Raw genomic sequence first — 20,536 nt, forward strand, 5'->3', positions numbered from 1 at the left:
TATTGAATTTGTACCTTTCATCTCATGAACCAGGGTGGCTCCAGGCAGATTTTTCCCCAGGACACTGTGGAGACCACAAGATCTAGCTTGCAGCACCAGAGCTATAACCAGGCAGGCATGAATGAACACTGGTCAGACAGAAGCCATAGAGCTTCTGCCAGTATAAACAATTTCCCGTGTAAGTGACACCTGGTCATGGGTTGGAAACTAGGCATTAGGCAGTCTGCCAGGTGAAGTGTCCCATGAAGCCATACAGCAAACACTCACATCCAGCCCCTACATTTCCCTTTAGGACAGAGTTGCTAGCTGCTTTGCTACTAGAACCCCAGTTTACCTGGGGGCTCTCAGAACCCCCTGCCTTCCCATGCATTCCACATTCTGACGAGTTCCCTCACTCACAATCAGCCTCTGTGCCTGCTGTCCCTTAATCTGGCACATCCTTCCCACTCCTCTGTCTGCCCCTCCAGCTGCAGCTCAAAGCTCACCTCCACCAGGAAGGAGTCTCCACAGCACTTTGCACAAGCTTTTGTGACACAACTCTGCAATCTTGTCACACAGAAGGCCTTGCTGAAGAATGTTGTATAATGAATAAATGGATAAAAAAAATCAATCAATATTTATTATTTTAAGTTCTGTCTCCTTTTTGCACCCCTGGCCTAACCTCCCACCTCCACTCCAGACATATGCAATCAGATCAAAATGATCAGAGCTATAGAATGTCTGGGACAATCCTCCAGATCTGTCTGTCCTCAAGCTTTACTTCTTAGCAGGGTGGGCCATAAGGACTGTCCACACCTGGGAATCCTGGCTGCTGGACCTCCGGAAGGAGGAATCCAACTAGTCCCCACCCACAGCTTCACTGGGGCAACTGTCAGCAGTTGGTTTTTAAAATTTGAATTGAGGGCTGGTATTGTGGCTCAGTAGTGGGGTGCTTGCCTAGCGTGCATGAGGCACTGGGTTCAGTCCCTGGCACCACATAAAAATTTAAAAAATAAATAAAATGAAGGTATTGTGTCCATCTACAATTAAAAAATTTAAAAAAATTAAAATAAAATTTGAATTGAAAGATTTTACCCTCCTCTGATAAAAATCACACCCTGGCCTTTTTTCTAGTTAAAAACTTTATTCCAGAAGCAGAACTGTTTTTAACATGGTGTTCAAGGAATACAGCTACTGTCTTTAAAGCCCAAGTCCTACCTTGCCAAGCCCCAGCTCCTCCAAATTCCTTCCCCAGGCTCTAGAACCTTCTCACAGAGTTTGGAAACTATATAGCCCAGACTCCCAACCTCCAGGCCCCACCTTTAGAACCTCTTCTCAGGGCCTGGGCACTTTGGCTCTGAACTTAGACCTGAAGTCGCAAGTCCTCTCTTCCACACACTGTATTTCCACAGGAAAGGGCCGATCTGCCTTCTGGAGAGGCGTTTCCATGGGAAACAGAGCAGGAGGGCTCTGGTGGCAGCCGAGTACCCTCACAGGCAGCAGAGCCGTTCCACCTCTGCCTCGCAGTCATAGAATTTTTCAAAAAGCTCTGGGGAGGTGCCATTGCACTCAAACCACCTCCTTAAGGTGCCCAGGGCCCGCAGGGCGTCAGCTTTGGTGGGCAAGGGCTCAAAGCTGTCCATCCTGCTCCCCTCCTCGTTGTCAGTGCCCATCTCCTCTTTGCAAACTCCAGGCCCTGGCTCCTCACCTTCCAGGTCCACAAAGCGGGAAAACTCCTCCTGGCTCAGCCCACTGGGGACTGGTGGCATCTCAGAATCTTTGTCTGAGGATGGGGGTGTTTTACCTGGGGCCAGCCCTTCCTGAATGAAGCTGCTTAAAATGAGTTGAGGAGGCACCTTGGCCCAGGCAGCAGCCACCATGTGCAGAGCATCCAGCACTGTGATGCCAGCCCCAGCCTCAGCCAGTGAGGTGCCATCCCTCTCGCTCTGGACAGCAGTCAGTTTGCCCAGCAGTCGGTGTCGGTAGTGGGCCTTAAAGGCCCAGACTACAGAGCCAGGCAGGGAAGGTGTGGTGCTGGAGGCAGACAGAGGCAAGAGCCTCACGTGGTGGAACCCAGGCAGGCCCTCCAGCTCCTCCATCACTTGGGCAGCCAGCAGCAAGGCTACCTGTCGGCCCTGCTGCCCCATGTCCTGGTCAAACTGTGCTAACCATTCTGACCAGGGGATGCCTGGGTCAGGGTAATAGGAGGCAGGCAGTGCTTCACTGCTGACCCCAAAGAAACACCTTGGAGCTGACCGGAGCCCGCCAACCAATACCCGTCGTTTCTCTGTGCCTCTGCTGTTGGCACATAGCAGTACCTGTACCTGATCACAAGCAACTGCTCTGCCAGGCACTGCCCGATACAGCAAGGGCACTTTGGCACAACCAAAAACATCCTCTGGGGAGAAGTCTTTAAGGGAAAGAGGAGGCTGGGCCTGAGATGTGAGCCCTGGGGGAGGTGGTTCAGGGGGGAATGGAGGGGCAAGGACATGGCGAGCCCCAAAGCCTACATTGTTTCGGCGTTTCCAGCGGACCAGCCAGCCAATGCTGGGCACGAAATCCTGCCCCATGATATCTGCCAGTTCCTTGGCTTTGTGGAGCAGCATGGGTCCTGTCACGTCCCAGGCCTTGGCCTGGGCAATGTGGTACCAGCAGAGCAGGGCCTCGTCAATCCCACTGTACTTGGACTCCCGTTTGCGCTTGCGCTCCCTGTTAGCTGTACCGCTGCACCAGTCTGCCAGCAGCTTCTCTTTATTCTTGCAGATGCGTGAGATCTGTGGCTGGGACACCTGGAAGCGCCGAGCTACCTCAGACTGGGACATCTTAGACTCATCCAGGAGTTCCAGCACCTGGATCTTCTCAGCCAGGGACAGGGCATGGAGTTTCTTTTTGCTACTCAATTCCATGGTTCCTCCAGGGCACCTGTGGAGACAGAAGATAAGGTATAGTGGGTGCGACAAGAAGAATGGGAGAAGAGTGCAGAAAGGAAGAGAGGATAGGGGAATGGGCTGGAGTATGGGAGACCAGGGGAGACTGGACCAGCTGAAAGAGGAAAGGAAATGAACTGGCTGATTGAGGAGTGGGCTGGACACCACCCCAGGGAATGCCAGAACAGAGCTGGGAGGGGGCATCTCTGGTCAGAGGGAGAGGAGAATCTGGGCTGGAGTTTGGCATCATTGGGGGAGAAGGATGAATAGAGTCCAGGGACAGCTTCTGAGACAACAAAGGAGTGAGGATTGGAGAGGGCCTGAGGCTGGGGCAGGTGTAGGGGACAATCAGGGCTGTGTGTGTGTGTGTGTATACCATGGGAGGGAGATGAGGACAATGGCCTGGGCTGGACTCAGATGATGTTAGGGGACAGGGTGGTGGGGTGAATGGACACAGCTGAGACAGACAGGTGTATAGACGACAAAGGGGGGAAAAGATGGGTCTAGGGAACAAATTGGGGCAAGTCTAATTTGGGGCTGTGTGGGAGGGCAAGGAGAGGGGTAAGGCTGGGAGAGGGTCCAGCCTAGAAGGGAAGTGGGAGGGCAAGGGAGCGTGCAGGTGCACAGGCGACAAAGGGTGATAGGGGTGAGGAGGTTGCAGGCAGCGAGAGGGGCGGGGGTCCACCGCGGGGAGTGTGGTGGCCTGGGAGGGGTACCAGGGAGCGAGAACCTGCTCCCGAGATTCAGGCAGGCCGGAAGCCGGCTCTGCGCCCTGGCCGGCCTCTCCCCACCTCGACCCACAGTCCGTCGGCCAGATCGACCCAGGCGCAGATCCAGGCGCGACCCGCCCGCCCGCCCGCCGGGCCTCCCACTCCGCACCCACCTCAGGCGCTAGTCCCGTGGCTCGCGCCTCTGCCCCTACCCGGCTCCCCAGCCCCTGTCCGGGGAGCTAGTGCACAGCAGGTGAAGGACTGGCACCACGACCCCGAGGGCGGAGCGGGCTGAGGGGCTGCGCGGGCGGCGGGCGCGCGCACAGCCAGGTTCCGCGCGCGCCGCCCGCGCCGGGCTCTCTCCCGGCTGGGAAGACCGCGGTACGGCTCCTCGGCTCCCACCCGCCGTAGCCCCGCCCCTGACCGATCAGATTGGCCCCCAGCGGGGCCCCTTCCCGCCCCTAACCACGTCTCATTGGAGGCCGCAGAAGTGGCGGTTCATCGGGACCTCTGAAGGCGGGGCTCCCAGAGTAAAGGCGCGGGGGGGCGGAGCCAGCACCCGGCGGGATTCCCCTGGAGCTACCAGGGGCGGGACCAGCCCAAGAGCCAGGTGAGCCTTCAGGCAGTCGCGCGTCCGTAGACCTTCCTGGCCGTGACCTGAAACAGCCTGGGCTCCTTCCTCTACTAGACGGAGCGAATGGCCCTCACGGAGCTGTTTTGAGAGAATGATGAAAGGAGAAAATGGATGCTAGCTTTAAGCCACACAAAAGCTAGTTACCATGGACAGCGCGGGACTCACGTCTAACAATCCGGCTACCGAACATTATTTGCCTGGAACCAGTTCTGATTCAAGGCGTAAGAACTCGTTTTTATGTTTTGGTACCTCTTGACAAAATCCAAGTTCCTACACTCAAGATCTAATATTCCTTTCCTTGCTAACTTTCAGAACCGAACAAAATTGGGTATTTTAACTTGCAGCCCCAGCTTCCCCCCTTCCCGGCCTGCCTAGCGTATAGGCTTCCGTACCACTGCATTCTACCAGCTGCTATCCACCGCTCCAAGTCCTGCAAACCCTTCTCACATTCCCTCATGCCAGTTTCAGTGTTCTCATTATCACCTTTCTTTTCCAGCCCTTGCTACTCAACCGCCAAGGACAGTGGCCCCACTCCCTACCTCTACTCCTGGCCTCTTTAGTCTAAGTACTCAAGGATGTATGTGCTCAGCTCCTCACATCCCAGTTCAGAACACCCTATTTACTGTAACAGAACAGTCCAGACTTCAGTCTTCCAAAAGGCGACTTTCAGGATGACCCAGAAGCAAAACCAAACCAAAGGAGACTTCAGAGGACCTATAAATAAATGAATCTTTCTCTAAAGTAAGTATTTAAGGGCTAAGGTGTAGCTCGGTGGTTAGAGTGTCTGCCTGCCTACCATTTGCATGGGTCTGCATTTGATCCCCAGCACCACAAAAACAAAATTTAAAACTTCAACACACACTCAAGTGAGACATAACAAGATCCTCTACACAGCATCAAAATGTTTACTTTGTCGCAAGGGATTAATTTTGTGCATATAAATGTATCCTGGGAAAGACTGCAGAGCTGCATTGTGGACAGTTCTTGCCCCAGGAATACTGTAGGGAAGCAACATTATGAGACAGGGCTGAGACCAAGACTGAGTCCCCTCTGAAGGAGGTTGCCCTCATTATTTATGCAAATGCTTTCATGTGCCCCATGGTGATGTTACTTGTGTCCTATGTTACTGTCACTTAAATTTATATAATAATCAAACTTCTGGATCCATTTTAAGTATCTTTGAGATTTCAAGGTAAACTATTATAAACTTGTCACCACTTCTACCCAAGTCTAGCAGAATATTCTCAACCAACCAAAGCACAGAAATAAACAGGATGCTAGTTATTTCAACCCAAATTTTGTATTGACGAAAACAGCTTCATTGTTTTTTATAAGAAGTTGTTATAAACTTGAATTTACATAACAAAACTACAAAATAACTAATTTTTTATCGGCTCACATGTTCAAAAATTTGGATTTGGGGCAAAAAAAGCTATAAAACGATAAAAAACAAACAAACAAAATACACTGTCTGAAGGAATAAAGTTTTAGATAACATGGCCTTCTTAACTAGGAGAGTTAGGAGATAAACCATCCAGCAGAGGGCTCTGTGTAAAAATGTTTATTTTTACTAATGTTTAGAATACAGGAACTAAAGAAGGGGAGGGGAGAAGAGACACAACTCCAAAGCGACAGTGGGTTAGGGCCTGCCCACAAGCAAAGGAAGGTCATTCCAGGGTGTCCTGGCATGGACCATCCCCCTTCTACTTAATGTCAGCGTCAGCGCCACTAAGCAGAAAACCAAGAAATCAGGGCATGAAGACCTTACCAGCTGCTAGCGAGCGTGCAAGGGAAGAAGGGGACATCTATGCATTCCTGTGACCTAGGAGCCAGGATACACAGGCAGGAGGCAGAAGCTCCCAATTCAGTAAAGGGCAGGAAGCTGAATGCCCAGGTCCAGGAAGAACAAAAAGGGGATTTTGGAGGTAGGCTTTTTTGTCGAGTTAAAAAACAGGCACATTATCCAACGTCTCCTTGTGGCCCCCAAACTGCTGGCCTGGCCCCCTGATGTGTCCCTTCTCCCCACAAAAGCAAAGGGAACAAGGAGGGAGGCAGAAGACAGGAGGTTCTGAGGGTGGGGAATGCTTGGGTCTCCAGAGACCACTGGTAAGTGAGCCAGGCAAGCACAGGAAGGACAGGTGAAGCTGCTACTCCCCTGGATGGGGTGGGGCAGGATAGGGCAAAGCCAGGAAGGTGACCAAGAGCATCCTGGCTCAGGCAAAAGACCCCTTGTAGCAGGGCCACCCTGAAGAGAGGAGGCAAAGCTAAGCAGCACAAAGGGCATGGAAGATTCCTGGTGCATAGCTTCAGCTTGCTGACTCCCAGCTGCTCCCATCAAGCAGGCCCGGCCTGGCTCATCTCTGGGGAGGAAACTCTGGAGACCAGAGCAGAAGCTGCGCCAAGAGAAGTGAGCTGCTCTCCCACTCTTTCTCGGAGGATACGGTTTGAACCCTGTGATCACCAAGGCCTGTGCCCAAGGCAAGCAGAGTGAATGCACTTCATGGAGAGCAGAGAGAAGCTGGGCCCACGGGTATACCTTGGGGCAGTGTGCTGCTCCTTTCTCCCTGAGGGCCTGGGGCCAGAGCTGCCACCTCTGCTTGTTGTTGCCAAAGGCAGGTTGGCATGACCACCCCAAGGTTCTGGACTTGTGAAAGAGAGGAGGAAAGGAAAGGTATGAAAAAACAAGGTGGAGGAGAGAAACAGCCTTAGATATGTGGGGGAGCTGGGGGTGGCACATCAGGAGGAATTCTGGTTCTGGTAGATGGAAGCTTTCTCCTTCAATAGGTCCAGACACAGATGGCAGCTCCAACTTCCTGCAGAGAAGCATAATGAAGTCAAGGTGGGCCCCATAAAACCCGTATCTACTGTCCTTCCACTTTTTTTTTTTTTAATTCTTTTTTTTAGTGGTAGATGGGACACAATATCTTTATTTATTTTTATGTGGTGCTGAGGATCAAACACAGTGTCTTACACAAGCTACGCAAGCGCTCTACCACTGAGCCAAAATCCCAGCCCTGTCCTTCCACTCTTTACTCCTCATCTCTAGGTGGGATAAGAGTAATTCTGCAGCAGCAGTTTCATGATGAACCTCTTGGTCTTCAATACCATGAAAAACATGTTTCATGAAGATGAAAGTAACAATCAGCTATAGGATCAAATACAGATGCCCAGGTCCTCTTGGCCCTGATAAATCAGATGCCCTGGGAATAGCAGGAGAGCCTTGGTAAAGACAAGTTTTCAAAGTGCCCCAGCTTGCCAAGCAAGGTGGCGCAGTCCTATAATCCCAGCAGCTAGGGAGGCGGAGGCAGGAGGGTCAAACCTCAAAGCCAGCCTTAGGAAAAAAGCAAGGCACTAAGCAACTCAGTGAGACCCTGTCTCTAAATAAAATACAATGGGGCTGGGGATGTGGCTCAGTGGTCAAGTGCCCCTGAGTTCAATCCCTGGCACCAAAATAAATAAATAAATAGATAGATAGATAGGTAGATAGATAGAGTGCCCCAGCTTTAGCTGTATTATTATCAGAATAATCAGACATGGTTTTCATGGCCCCAAAAGTAGAACAAAGGTCATGAAAAGAGGCTTCAGAGTTGGGCAGAACTGTACATGTCTGTAATCCCAGCAACTCAGGAGGCTGAGGCCCTCAGCAACTTAGTAAGACCCTGTCTCAAAAATAAATAAATTAATTAATTAATTAAATAGGGCTAGGGATGTAGCTCAGTTGGTAGAGTGCTTTCCTTGCATGCACAAGGCCCTGGGTTCAATTCCCAGTACCAAAAAATAAGTAAATAAATAAATAAAAAGGCTTCAGAGAAACCAGTTCTATTTCCACATTAAGATAGCTTTCAGTGGGCTGGGGATGTGGCTCAAGTGGTAGCGCGTTCGCCTGGCAATGCGTGCGGCCCAGGTTCGATCCTCAGCACCACATACAAACAAAAGATGTCGTGCCCGCCAAAAACTAAAAAATAAATATTAAAAAAAAAAAAAGATAGCTTTCAGGGCTGGGGTTGTAGCTTAGCGGTAGAGCGCTTGCCTCGCACCTGGGTTCGATCCTCAGCACCACTTAAAAATATATGAATAAAATAAAGGTACTGTGTCCAACTACAACTAAAAGATAAATATTTAAAAAAGAAAAAAAAAGGATAGTTTCTGCCAGGTGTGGTGACACACACCTGTAATCCCAGCTACTTGGGAGGCTGAAGCAGGAGAATCACAATTTCAAAGAGCCCGCGCAACTTAGCAAGACCCTGTCTCAAAATAAAAAAGAGCTAGGATGTAGCTCAATGGTAGAGCATTTGCCTAGCACATGCAAGGCCCTGGGTTCAATCCCCTACACACACACACACACACACACACACACACACACATAAATAAACCCCAAACAAAAAAAACCCAGCTTTCTGTGAAAAGGGGGTAAACTCTGATGATTCAAACATTAAGACCCAAGACTAAGTTCATATAAAAACAGGAGATTATTGTCTCTTGCAAGAAAAAAAGAAAAAAACTGTCTCAGATCTTGTTATTAATATTTGCTATGGGGCTGGGGCCTCAACATTATTAAACATTAAACTTGGAGCATTATTAAAATAAACTACTGTGGGGGGGGGGAAGCAAACACTCAAATCTGTCAAGTTCAGAGAGATGAAAGAAAAGCTTCACATTAGACAAGCTACCAACTCAGTTTCTGGACTAGCTGGAAGACCAAGCTCCCCTTCTGGGTGACTATTTTCTGCTCAGCTGTTTTCTCATGGGTTGCTGTTTGTAAATGTAACTGATGATAATGTTCAAACATTAAACCATTCAGGCTGAAATGCTAGGAAAACATCCTGAACTCAGTTACGGCAAAGTACCTTACTTCTTAACTTCGAAGAATAAATAACTAATAACATAAAGAAACAGAACTCAGTATTTACTGTACAGGTGATTTTTTAAGTTACTAATAAAATGATTTTTCTGAATAAAAGATCTTACTGCCTACCTTCAGGAGGCTCAGACATAGATGGGGTGAGACAGTACATGTGGTACCCACGGTCACAGTCATCACAGAAGAGCAGCTGGTCCTACAGAAGACAAGAAGGAAGAGGAAGGGGATTCAATGATTTATGTGCCTTAGTAAGGTGGGGAGGGGTGAGTCGAGGGAGAACAGAGGCAGGGACAGGAAGAGGGCTTCTGAGAACACTGCTGCTACTTCTGACAGGGAGAAGTGGCATGTAAGAAAGAACAGATGTGGGAATCTCTGAGTAGAAAACAACATTGTCTATCACCTCCCAGGTCAAATCAGTCATCCCTCACCTGGATCCTATCAGAGTTTCTAACTGATCAAATGGCCTCCACCCTTCCCATAAAATCTATTCTCCACAAAGTACCTGATGTTATCTTTTTAAAACATAAAACAGAACACGTCATTTCCAATTAAAAGCCTTTAACATCATTATACTGTATTTGGATTAGAACATGAGGCCCAGGACCCTGGGTACTCAGTAGTGGAGCACATGCTCAGCATGTATGAGGGGCTCTGGGTTCAACCTCCAGGACATCCCCACCACCCTCAAAAGAGCCCAAAGTTCTGAGGTCCCAAGGTCTGGCAGTGCCTACTTCTCTGATCTATCTTCTCCCGTGTTTTCCCTTGCATAGGAAGGTTCCAGTCAGCCACATCAGGATTCTGAATATACCCAATCTGTCAGACTGAAGGCCTCATATTGGCTGCTGCTTCCTTGAAAATGCTCTAACTCCTGCCGGGTACACTGATGCACACGGGTAATCCTAGCAATTCAGGAGGATCACAAGTTCGAGACCAGCCTCAGCAACTTAGTAAGACCTTGTCTCAAAGTCAAAAAGGGCTGGGGATGTAGCACAATGGTAAGTTGCCCCTGGGTTCAACCCTTAGTACCAAAAACACACACACACAAAAAAAAAAAAAAAAAAAAAGAAAAGAAAAAGAAAGAAAATGATCTACCTCCAAACCTTCTTGGACTGGCTCCTTGGTATCATCCAAATTTCAACACCAACCTCACCCCCTCAGAAAAGTCATCTCTGACTATAAATCTAAATCAGTATCCAGTTACTCGCCACCACATCACTGGTTTCATTTTCTTCAAGGCACATCATAAAAAGCTCTCATTTCCTTGCTTATTGCTGTTCCCACAAAAACACAAATTCCATGAAAGCAGGGATCTTGTCTGTCTTGTTTAGTATCCTTGGAGCCTAGAACAGTGTCTGACCTAAAGCTGGAGCTCAAGAAACTTGAATTTGCTGACAAATCCAAGTTCCATGGGGTTGCTGGGGAGGGGCTGTGGGAGGGATCTTGCTCCTTTGAAACGAAAGCTCGCTTTGTAGGGAACTGTGGGGAGAGCAGCAGAGGCCTGGGAAGAGCCACCCTGGGGCAGGTGGGACACGCACGTCATTCTCGGAGGTGCCGCAGAGGTTGCAGCACTTGCACTCGATGCACTGCCAGCGGTAGGTCTTCACAGCAGCCATCATCACGGGAGTGAACTGGAGGCAAGATGGATGCCCTGTAGGGGGAGGTGAGTGAAATAGGTGGCCGGAAATGTGGGGAGAAGCGAGATGAGCTGCTTGACTATGATAGTGCTGGAAGTCAGCAGGCCAAGAGCCCCACAGGGAATGGGTGCTGTGGCAGCCCTCTCCTTGGTGGTAGAGGTACCTGAGCGGCCACAGTCAGAACAGGACACCAGCTCCTCAGGTTGTCCTGTCTTCTTATTGATCTTTGAGTCCCCTAGGCAGAAGTCACAGTAGTTGTTGGGCAAGGCCAATCCATCGGGACCTTTCTTGGCTAGACAGAGAGAGAAAGAAAGAAATAGACAGAATTATTTTTTTTCTGGGTATTGGGGATTGAACTCAGGGGCACTCGACAACCGAGCCACATCCCCAGCCCTATTTTGTATTTTATTTAGAGGCAGGGTCTCACTGAGTCGCTTAGTGCCTTGCTTTTGCTGAGCCTGGCTTTGAACTCACAATCCTCCCACCTCAGCCTCCTGAGCTGCTGGGATTACAGGCGTGCACCACCACGTGGGGCTGAGAGAATTCTGATGATGCTTATGAGGGTTCCTGAGCTGCTCAGCATCCCCGCAAGGAAGAGCAATCATAAGCAGTCTTCCCCTCCCCGCTTGCCCACCTCCTCTGACACTTCAGCTTACATTTCTGCTCCTCAGATCGCTGGGAAACAGGGGTGGGTGGTTGGGAGTCTTCCTTGTCTTCACCCTCCTCCTCAGCCAGGTGAGAGTGGGCATAGTGGTAACTGAGGCCAGGTCGATTCTTGTAACGTTTTCCACAAACTAAGTTGAGAAGAAGATTGTAGGGAAAGGTATTAGGATACAAGAGTGCCACATCCCTACCCCTGAAACATACGGCAACCACCCCTGAGCCAGCAGCTCTGTTCTGGGACAAACCTTGACAGTAACCCCCACCCCCACCTTTAGTCAGGAACAGCAGTCCCTGAAGCTCTGCAACTTCTGGCACTCTTCTCCCTCACTAAAAACCAACCGCATGGTCACTATTACTCTTCCATGTTGGCTTTTTTGCAGGGGCTCAGCCCTTGTTGCATCACTACTTGCCCTGGGAATAGTAACAATCTGGGAAGCTTCAAGTTAGGAAAGGGAAGAAAGTATCTATGGTCTTGTTTTATGACAAGAAGGGGAAAGGCAAGGAAGAGACTTCAAACTCTCACTCCTCAGTAAATGTGGGAGGTTCACGCTACCCCACATGTACCATCGAGTCCACACCTGTTGAATGGACAAAGGACTGGGAGTGGGTATTTTGGGGACAACCTACCAACTAAACCGGCTGAGGTAGCTGGTCCCCAAACACACTGAAACAAACTCCCAATCAGTGCCCTGTCTGTCCATCCCTTCCAACAACGAAAGCAGATCCCCACAAGGCAACTTATAATCTTGAGCAGTGACACCAGAAGGTTAAGGGGCCAGCCGGAAGGAATGAAGAGGATGGGAGTAGGAGGTGCAGGGATGGTGGGAACATTAGCTGACCACCGAGCACCTGTTGGGAAAGGGGGAACAGACGGATCTCTCTGTAATGGGTTCTTTAAATGCTTCTGAAGCTACTCCATGCATTAGGCCCTTGGGCCCCAGGAATAAGTTTGAGGGTCACAAGCAGCGGTAAAGGCAGTTTCCAGTATTCTGAGAAGTGGAGCACAACTGCGGTTCCACGGTTTCTGCCCCCATGCCACTCCAGACATTTCAAAACTAGCATCACAGGAGATGAGAAAGGCAGGAGAAACAAGGGAGGAGGGAAAAAGGGATAGGAAAACCAAAAGTCTGAAAAGTTGAGAGAGCTACCTCTCTGGGGCGCTTTCGAGGTATGCTTTTGTTTGAAACTATCTGAAAGACAGAAAGAAAAGTCATGAGGAGGAGGCCTTGACACACTTGAGACGGGGCGGCAGCAGCAGCAGGAAAGCGGAGCAAGCGAGAGAGAACCCCAGCAGCGATGGTGCTCCAGGGTGGAGGCATGAAGTGGGGCGAGCCAAAGCAAAAGGAAAGAGAACAGACACTGAAGACCTCAGGGCCAGCCCCCTGCACCCTGGCCTGATGGGCCAGCAGATCTGGATGCCTCCCACTGAGAGGCCAATCCTGTCTGCTGGAGTCCTCCCCACTCCCCCATCCCAGGGGACAGCAGAAATCTCTCCCAGAGCATGCAGGTCCCACCCATCATAGAACAGAGGCCCAGGCCTCCCTGGGGTTTTTGGGGGAACCAGTCAGCAGGCAGGATGAAAGCCCAGGCTTGTTTTACCACTCAAGGCAAGAACATAACCCTCCCCCTCTGACATCCAGAGCAGGAGCTGGGTCCAGGGACTACCCACCCACTCATGAGGCACTCACTGTCACAGGCATAGGGCTTGTCCCGGTCCTCCAGGATGGAAGCATCTAGCTTCTTCCGGGCACTGCCCACACCCTTACCCTGCCAAGAAAAGAAAAATGATGGCCTTACTAAATAAAACCTGGACCTCCTGGGGCCACACTGTCCCAAGCTGCAGGCCCTACACTGGCCTTTCACCTTGGACTTCCCCTTGCCCCGACGCTTGGGAGTATCTTCTTCATAGTCCTCATCATCAAGGTCATCCAGGAAGTCATCTGGTTCTAGGATCCGCTGAGAGCACAGGAAGATTAGAGTGAGCAGAAACAGCACACATTTTAAAGCTCCCTCACCAAAGGACTGGCCACTCATGGCCTTGCCCAAGACCTCCCCTGTGACCTGGCCCCACTCATACCAGCCTTGTTCCTCTCCCTACAATTACACTCTTGGTCCCTTCAATGCTTTCCTTCCTCTGTGCCACTTCATATTGTTCTCTTACCCAGAATGCCTTTCCCCACCATCTCTGGACAAATTAAATGTCATGCTCCACAAAGCTTCCCTGCCATGCCTGTCTCTGATTGGCTACCATGGGGGAACATTGTTGGTAGTTCCTTTCTGGCACTCACAACCTAGTTTAAATGAGAACTTTGTTGCTTACTCGTGTGACTTTGTGGGAAAATTTAAAACACGTTTGCCTCAGCATCCCTATCCACGAAATGGGGATTACAAGACCTACCTCATAAAGCTGTACAGGGTTAAAGGGAAAGGACGTGGAGAAGCACTCAGCATGGTACCTGGCATTATCTTTAGGTCTTCTTATTGCTAAACTTAGGGTTAACTTCCCAGTTGGCAGAGACCAGGTCTGCTTCACCTATCTAACCCCAGATGCCAAAAAACTTTGTGACAGAAACTTTTGTGTAAAAGAGGATGAATGAGTGGAAATCCATACTTAAATAGAAAGGAGTAGGAAAGACAAGATGGCAACAGAGAATCCATTCGGTATAAGAATAGAACTGAAGGGGCTGCCTCAGCTTCTGCTTTGTTTTTATAGTGCTGGGGATTGAATCCAGGGCCTCATGTTTGCTGGACAAGCACTCTACCACTGATCTACTTTAGTTCTGCTAACTAGATGCCTCCTTCCTCCCATGAAAAGGAGGCTGGACTTCATAAAAGCTCTCCTAGAAATAGGGTTAATCTCATACCTTCCGTGCTCGACTGTTGGTCACAGGGAACTCGCCCAGGCTGTCATCATCAACTCGAGGATCTGGAGCGCCTCGCTTCTCCAGAGGGTCAGTGCGCAATAGTGCCTCTAAACTGCTGCCATCCTGAGAGATGAGCCCCTCCTTCTTCAAGGTCTGGTCTGTGTCTGAAACATGGTCAGGATGACATAAAGTTCAGAAGGGTACATAGTGCCAGGATCAACAAAAGGACACCTATGGTCTTCTATTCTCTGGCTGCCCAGGAATCAAGACACCCTAGTTCATTTGTCTTGCAACTTAGATGTTTACCTGTCTCTATTACTAAACTGAATTCTCTGAAGGAAGAAATCATACTCAAGTTCATTTTAACCTCTGCATATCCTAGCACAGGGCCTGGTAGTGACAGCTAATTAGCAGGCCTCTTGCCATACAGCAAGCCATGCCCCTGTTCAGGCAAGGTGTCCCTTACCTGGTTTAATAGATGGGAAGGAAAGCCGGGGATCCTCAGGTGGGTGGGCTCGCCGCTTTTTCCGCCAGCGCCGGGCAGGGTAGGAGTACAGCTGTCCAGAGGCCAATCCTATAGAAGGAAGACAAAAATTATGCCCTAACCCAGTCCTAGAAAACACTAAATACTTTCCAGTTGAGTAGGCTCCCTTGACTTTTACAGCAAGGGAGAAATACTGATAGCAGGAGTGCAAGGTTGGCAGAATATTAAGGGGGAAAAAAAATAGATGTAAGCCAGGTGTGGTGGTCCATGCCTATAATCCTAGCAGCCTGAAGCAGAAAGATCATAAGTTAGAGGCCAGCCTCAGCTTAGCAAGGCCCTAAGCAATTCAGCAAGACACTGTCTCAAAAAAAAAAAAAAAAAAAAAAAAAGGGCTGGGGATGTGGCTCAGGGCCTTGGGTTCAATCCCCAGTATTTAAAAAAAAAAAAAAAAAAAAAGTGAGTTTAGGGGCCTTGGGCTAATATATCATTCTCCAAAACCCAAATAATAACCTTGGCAGGGCAGAAAACAAAGGTGCTGGTACAAACCCATCTGCTTCATCCTGCCTGGTTTCTAATGATGGGAAGACCATGTTCATACACAGGTAGGGAACAGTGTGGGAACCCTCAACTACCCCATCACCTAAAAGAAGGGAAATTCTTCCTCCTTGCATTCCTGAGTTCCCTTCCTGAGTCTGTACTCTCACCTGGACCCCGGTGTCGCTTTTCCATCCAGATGTAACAGTTGCTCTGGGCTACTCCAGTCTGTGAGTCCAAGAATGGTAGGCGCACGCTGCGCTCAGCACAGAGGCGGGCGTTGTAATTGTGGCACTGCTCCATGGCATCTTTGTAGTACTGCTCTCCAAGGCTGCAGAAAAGACAAAAAGCAAGGGCATGGGATGCTAAGCCATCCTCTCCCCTGCAAATGCCTTTCTAGAAGGCTCAGGAGAATGGGAGACTACCTCTTCAGTTCTATTTGTCTCCATCTCTGCTTCTTGGGAACCAAGCCCCTTCACCAAGTCATCATGAGGAAAGGTACTTTACAAATTAATCAGACTTAAATCTTAACCAACAAGAAGTAGAAATGGGGTTAGTGGATGTTGCTCAGTGGTGGAATACTAGCCCAGCATGTGCAAAGCCTTGGGTTCAAGCCCCAGCACTGAAGAAAAAAGAAAGGAGGAAAAATAAAATGTTCTTATGTTTCTCAATACATCCAGCCCTGTGCTAGCTAAGATGCTAGTTCTCTTAACCCTCATGACTTTAGCAATAGATGCTAGCCCATCTTACAAATGGGGAAGTGAATTTACCAAGGCCCAGTGGACTTATCAAAATGCTCCCCATGAAATACTATTTAGCCATATAAAAGAAGCTCTTCATGTACTGATATTAAACAATTTTGAAGATAACTAGGAAGAAAAAGCAAGTTACAGTGTTGAGGTGTCACAAGATGCTACCTTTAGTGTAACCAAGAAGTAGATAAGAACTTGCAGGCCTCCAGGCCCTCAACACCTGAAGTTCCTGGAAGCTTTTACTGAGCACACTACTGACAAGTACACTAAGACATAACATGAGAGCTGAAGCAAGGGGAAATCCTTAAGTGCCTTAAAAAGCTAGAAAATTGCACACTGCCAGGAATTATATGGTTCTAAGAAGTACGTACAATGAATCAATCTTGTTCTTGTCCTTCAGGGCTTAACAACTACTTTGGTATTGAGAGAGTAAACTAACTGCAACAATTCATTTTTATATTTAATCAATCTTCTAGGGCCTCCCACACAGTAGGCACATGCTCTACCACTGAGCTACACCCCCCAGTCCAAAATTCAATCAATCTTTGTTGAGGGCAGAGGTGATTTCTTTCCCATAGTGTCCTCATTACCCATGAAGATGTCTGGGACACATCAGGCTGAACTTGGGAATAAAAAGACCTGGCTTGGCTACAAGTCATGAATGTGCACACTTCATCAACTTATGTGGATCTCTGTTGCTCTTCTGTGGATTGGGGAGATTAGACTAGATGAGCTCTAACATTATAAGGATTCTGAGGGAGAGAACCAGAATTAAGAAGCTGGAAAGAGTAAGGCTCCGTGGCTTCTGTCGGTAACTTAAGCTACATCTACAAATCCTGCTCTGATATTTGAGGGGGTTGTCATTGTGTGGCTGCAATAGAGCACTGCACAGTTTAGCCTGTTCCCAGCAAGTGAAAAAAATACCCCACACAGTCAGTAACACCAAACACAGCCTGGCTTGATTCGAAGTGCTGTAATGACTGTAATTTGAGGTAGACATGAATCTTGTGTTAGAGAGCAAAGTGGAGAAGGAAACAGGCTCACATTTGCTCGCCTTTAGGAGGCAGCCACGTCCTCATCACACAGGGAAATTGGATAAACAAGGCTGAGTGCAGCAGCTCCTTTGTTTCTGCTGATGGGAATTGATACTGACACTGGAAGTCAAATGGAAGGAAAGGCCAGGCGGGATGAAGACTGCAAAAATCAGAGCAAGGAGGCTGGAAGTGGTTTGGGGGAATGGATGAGAGCTCTTCTGTCAGAGCTCTTATTAAGTAAGGGGGGATAAACAATCATTTAGGTTAGAGGGCTGGGAATGAAATACTTAAATGTGTTGGGGGAGGGTCTGATAAGAGAATGAGAGAGCTCTTATGAACTCAGAGCTGCTATAAGAAGAAATTTCAGGCTAACACTATTTTCTAGATCTTTTTACCTAACTTGAAAAGTTCCCAAACTAGTCAGCCATCGGTTATTTTACATTAGTATCTTACTCTAGTAAGACTCCTTAAAGACTTTCAATTCTGACATCTCATTTGGGAAGGACAGAAAATTCGCAATACAAAAATTTTTCTCTCAGGACAAGATGAAAGTCAGAAAAGATGAGCTAGCAAGCCCTGACCTCAACACATAACCCTTAACTTTCAGAAAACTAGTCACATTATAATCAAGAGAAGTTTCAGAAAAGCATCTCTCTCCATGACAAGAATGGTACAAGAGAAATAAAAGCCCCTTTCTTAAAGCAAAAGTTCTGTGGGAGAAGGTATTAGTTGTGGCCCACAGTCCTCTGCAGCTACAACTGAAGAGAAAGCTGCTTTCTCATTATTCATACTCAGGAGTCAGTGGCTGGTGACCCCCACAATCTCTACAGCTCTTTAAGAGAAATGAAAAGCCACACTCTATTTAAATGGGCAACCAGTAACTTATAACACTCCATGAAAAGGTTGGCAACCCATTTTATTGAAGAAAGTCTTTCAACATGAGGAGCTTCATTACATGTAACTCTCAAAACCTAGAAGCTTTGATCCTTTTCTGGCAATCATGAAATCTGTGTGAAATCCTCCCCTTACAATGGGATGGGGAAAGTCAACAAAGAGAAAGGCAGGGAAACAAAGAACATCTGAATAAGGATGGATAACTATAAAAATGGTAGATCCACAGCATCATTTCTAAATTGAGGAAAACGTCAGCCTTAAGAGAGCTGGGGAAACTGAAGTGAGCAGATCAAAAAGATAATAGTGCTGGGAGGAGGGGTGGTTGAAAGAGCAGGATAGAGCAAAAAGCAAGTTAAAAAAAAAAAAAAAAAAAAAAACCCACAAGAGGAAAAGGCACTTAGCTTAATGGAAGTGGGAAAGCATTCTAGAAGAAAAAGGCTCCAGGCAGTGGGGGAGAAGCAACTTAACCTTAAAAAAATGGCTCTTGGGAGAGTGGGGTTTAGTTTACAACAAAGACAGATAAGAAGCTGTGAGTCCCTGAGTATGGATTCCAAACCTCGCCTTATCATCCATTCAAACCAAAAGCCCTGACTGGACATCTAGACAACTCTAGGATTTTCCTACCCTTGCATCATTTGCCCAGCGGGCATTAATGAACCAATCCATCTGAAAATGCATTTGGGTTCTTCTCCAGGAAGAGAGCAGCTGGGAATACCTCGAAGTCCCCAAACACCTTTAATTTACAGGAAGCAGCTAAAAAACCAGTCTCCGTGTTCCCAACAACCAGTAACTAACTCTGCTCGAAACTGACCAGCACGACGCTGTCTACGGTGCGGGGAATGCCCACCCGAGGCCCCGAGGGCTATTATTAAGTCGCCCCGGACGGCTTCGGTCCCGTTGCCGGCTCTGGACGGCGCAAAGGCCCACTCCCCCCAGTCCCTTCCCTTCGGTACGTGCTCCTCGGACAATTCCTCCCAAGAATCATTTCTAATCCTGGGTGCCCGCTCCCCCGCCCAAACGTCACGCAACCAGCGGTCTCCAACCCCGCAGGGGAGGCCGGGCGGACGGCTCCGGGCGCCGCGGGCCGCGGTGGGGAGGGGGCCGCCGGGCTCCTCCGACCCGGGCGTAGGGGAGACGGGCCGGGGCCGGGACCGGGAGTCGCTAGCAGCCAAGCGCCACCTCGGAAGCCGCGACTCCTGGGCAGCGCCCGCCACCCAGCCCCGCAGGAGGCCGTCGGTCCGGGCCCCGAGTGCCCCCCTCAGGGCCTCCACAAGTTTCCAAAGAAGCGCAACGTCTTCTCCGGAGTCTCCTGTGGCCCGCCCCACTGGGAGTCGCAGCTTGGCGTTTCCGGGCATGTCCCTCTCTCCATCTTGTCTCCCGTACCGCCCTTCCGGGGACCCTTACAAGACCTCCCGGCCCAGAAGAGAAAGAAACGGCCACTCACAGCTTGACTACATTCTCCACCACAGCCGCCATCTTCCCTGCTCCTCTCCCTCAGGCCGGGAGGCCCCGGAGCCCGCAGCGCGCAAGCGCCAGGACCGCAAGAGGTACGGTTTCCCCGTCCTTCTGCGCAGGCGCAAGCCGAGGGTGAGCGCGCTCGAGAGCGAGCACTGGAGGACCAGCTTCGTTTCTATCCGCCGGCGCTGGGAGGGAAAAGTCGGGTAGAGAATGGGGTGCACGGTGCGCAGGCGCAACTGGAGGCCGCCGCGCACCAGGCAACTACAGCTGGTGCCTCGCCTCTCCCAATTAGGGAAGCCGGAGAAAGGAGGGAGGGTCTGACCTAGGGCAAAAATGAGAAAGCAAGAGTTAGTGAAAGTTGGGAGGCCCGGAGATGGACTGTTTGGAACCCTAGCGCCTTCCTCGCTGACCTTTAGCCAGGTTGTTGATCTCACTCCCAGGGGAGGGACTGGTGAGTAGCTAAAGTCCACCAGTGCTCCCAAGCGTGTACCTATTTTATTTTATTTATTTATTTAGTGGTACTGGAGATTGAACCCAGGACCTCGCACATGCTAGGCAAGTGCTCTACCGCTGAGCCACAGTCCCAGTCCTTTTTACTTGGTGACAGGGTCTCACTAAGTTGCCCAGGCTGTCCTTGAATTTAGGATTCTTCTGCCTCAGCCTCCTGAGAAGCTGGATTTTGGGTGTGTGCCAACCGCCTGGCAAAGATAAACTTCTTGGGTTGAGGATCAAACCCGGGGGCCCCCCGCACCTGCTAGGCAAGCAAATGTGCCCATTTTAGAGGAACGTGAACACCCAGATCTAGGCGGTTTTGGTCTGACCTTTGGGAGCTGTCAAAAGATGCCTTACTTTCCCGCTACTAAGCTCCTTCACCCAACTTCACTGATACCTACCTCCTCTCCCTTGCCTCCTACTCCTATATAAGCTCATTCCGTTCCCTGAGGTTTTGAAGAATTTGCCTGATGCAACTAACTATGTTTCTCTCTTCTGTACCTTTTATTTCTCCTTCACTATTGATTCATGAAAATCTGAGTGCAAACATGGCTAATATCCCCTTTTAGAAAATCAAAAACCCTTTTTTATGTCCAATTCAGCTTTTGATTGTCAC

At 49.3% G+C, this 20,536-nt stretch overlaps 2 protein-coding genes across 3 annotated transcripts; both read right to left on the minus strand.

Annotated features, from left to right (window-relative positions):
* Positions 1 to 1,024: 1,024 nt before the first annotated feature.
* Positions 1,025 to 3,951, minus strand: Tigd3 (tigger transposable element derived 3). The gene is made up of 2 exons (XM_046445263.2): positions 3,790 to 3,951; positions 1,025 to 2,901 (listed from the first exon to the last, which is right to left on the minus strand). The coding sequence occupies exon 2, from the start codon at positions 2,883 to 2,885 to the stop codon at positions 1,470 to 1,472; it is 1,416 nt and encodes a 471-aa protein (XP_046301219.1). The 5' UTR covers positions 2,886 to 2,901; positions 3,790 to 3,951; the 3' UTR covers positions 1,025 to 1,469.
* Positions 3,952 to 5,796: 1,845 nt separating this feature from the next.
* On the minus strand, positions 5,797 to 19,762 carry Dpf2 (double PHD fingers 2). 2 transcript variants are annotated; one of them, XM_046445264.2, is made up of 12 exons: positions 19,415 to 19,762; positions 15,461 to 15,621; positions 14,739 to 14,846; positions 14,273 to 14,436; positions 13,272 to 13,364; positions 13,097 to 13,175; positions 12,557 to 12,598; positions 11,402 to 11,539; positions 10,909 to 11,037; positions 10,647 to 10,759; positions 9,226 to 9,307; positions 5,797 to 7,063 (listed from the first exon to the last, which is right to left on the minus strand). In XM_046445264.2, the coding sequence occupies exons 1-12, from the start codon at positions 19,444 to 19,446 to the stop codon at positions 6,987 to 6,989; spliced, it is 1,218 nt and encodes a 405-aa protein (XP_046301220.1). In that variant the 5' UTR covers positions 19,447 to 19,762; the 3' UTR covers positions 5,797 to 6,986. The 2 variants fall into 2 exon arrangements, with proteins under 2 accessions (XP_046301220.1, XP_046301221.1); XM_046445265.2 differs by lacking the exon at positions 12,557 to 12,598 and having other exon boundaries at positions 19,415 to 19,753.
* Between the last annotated feature and the right edge of the window lie 774 nt (positions 19,763 to 20,536).

This window comes from Marmota monax, unplaced genomic scaffold (assembly GCF_021218885.2).
Source record: "Marmota monax isolate L192 unplaced genomic scaffold, Marmota_monax_Labrador192_F-V1.1 WCK01_AAM20220418_F8-fsc00038, whole genome shotgun sequence".
Taxonomy (NCBI): Eukaryota; Metazoa; Chordata; class Mammalia; order Rodentia; family Sciuridae; genus Marmota; species Marmota monax.

Coding starts and splice junctions, on each gene's coding strand:
- Tigd3 (XM_046445263.2), bottom strand. CDS start 2,885: ATGGAATTGAGTAGCAAAAAGAAACTCCATGCCCTGTCCCTGGCTGAG.
- Dpf2 (XM_046445264.2), bottom strand. CDS start 19,446: ATGGCGGCTGTGGTGGAGAATGTAGTCAAGCT. Junction 15,622..19,414: donor GTGGAGAATGTAGTCAAGCT/GTGAGTGGCCGT, acceptor TCTTTTCTGCAG/CCTTGGAGAGCAGTACTACA. Junction 10,760..10,908: donor TTCTGACTGTGGCCGCTCAG/GTACCTCTACCA, acceptor CTCCCCCTACAG/GGCATCCATCTTGCCTCCAG.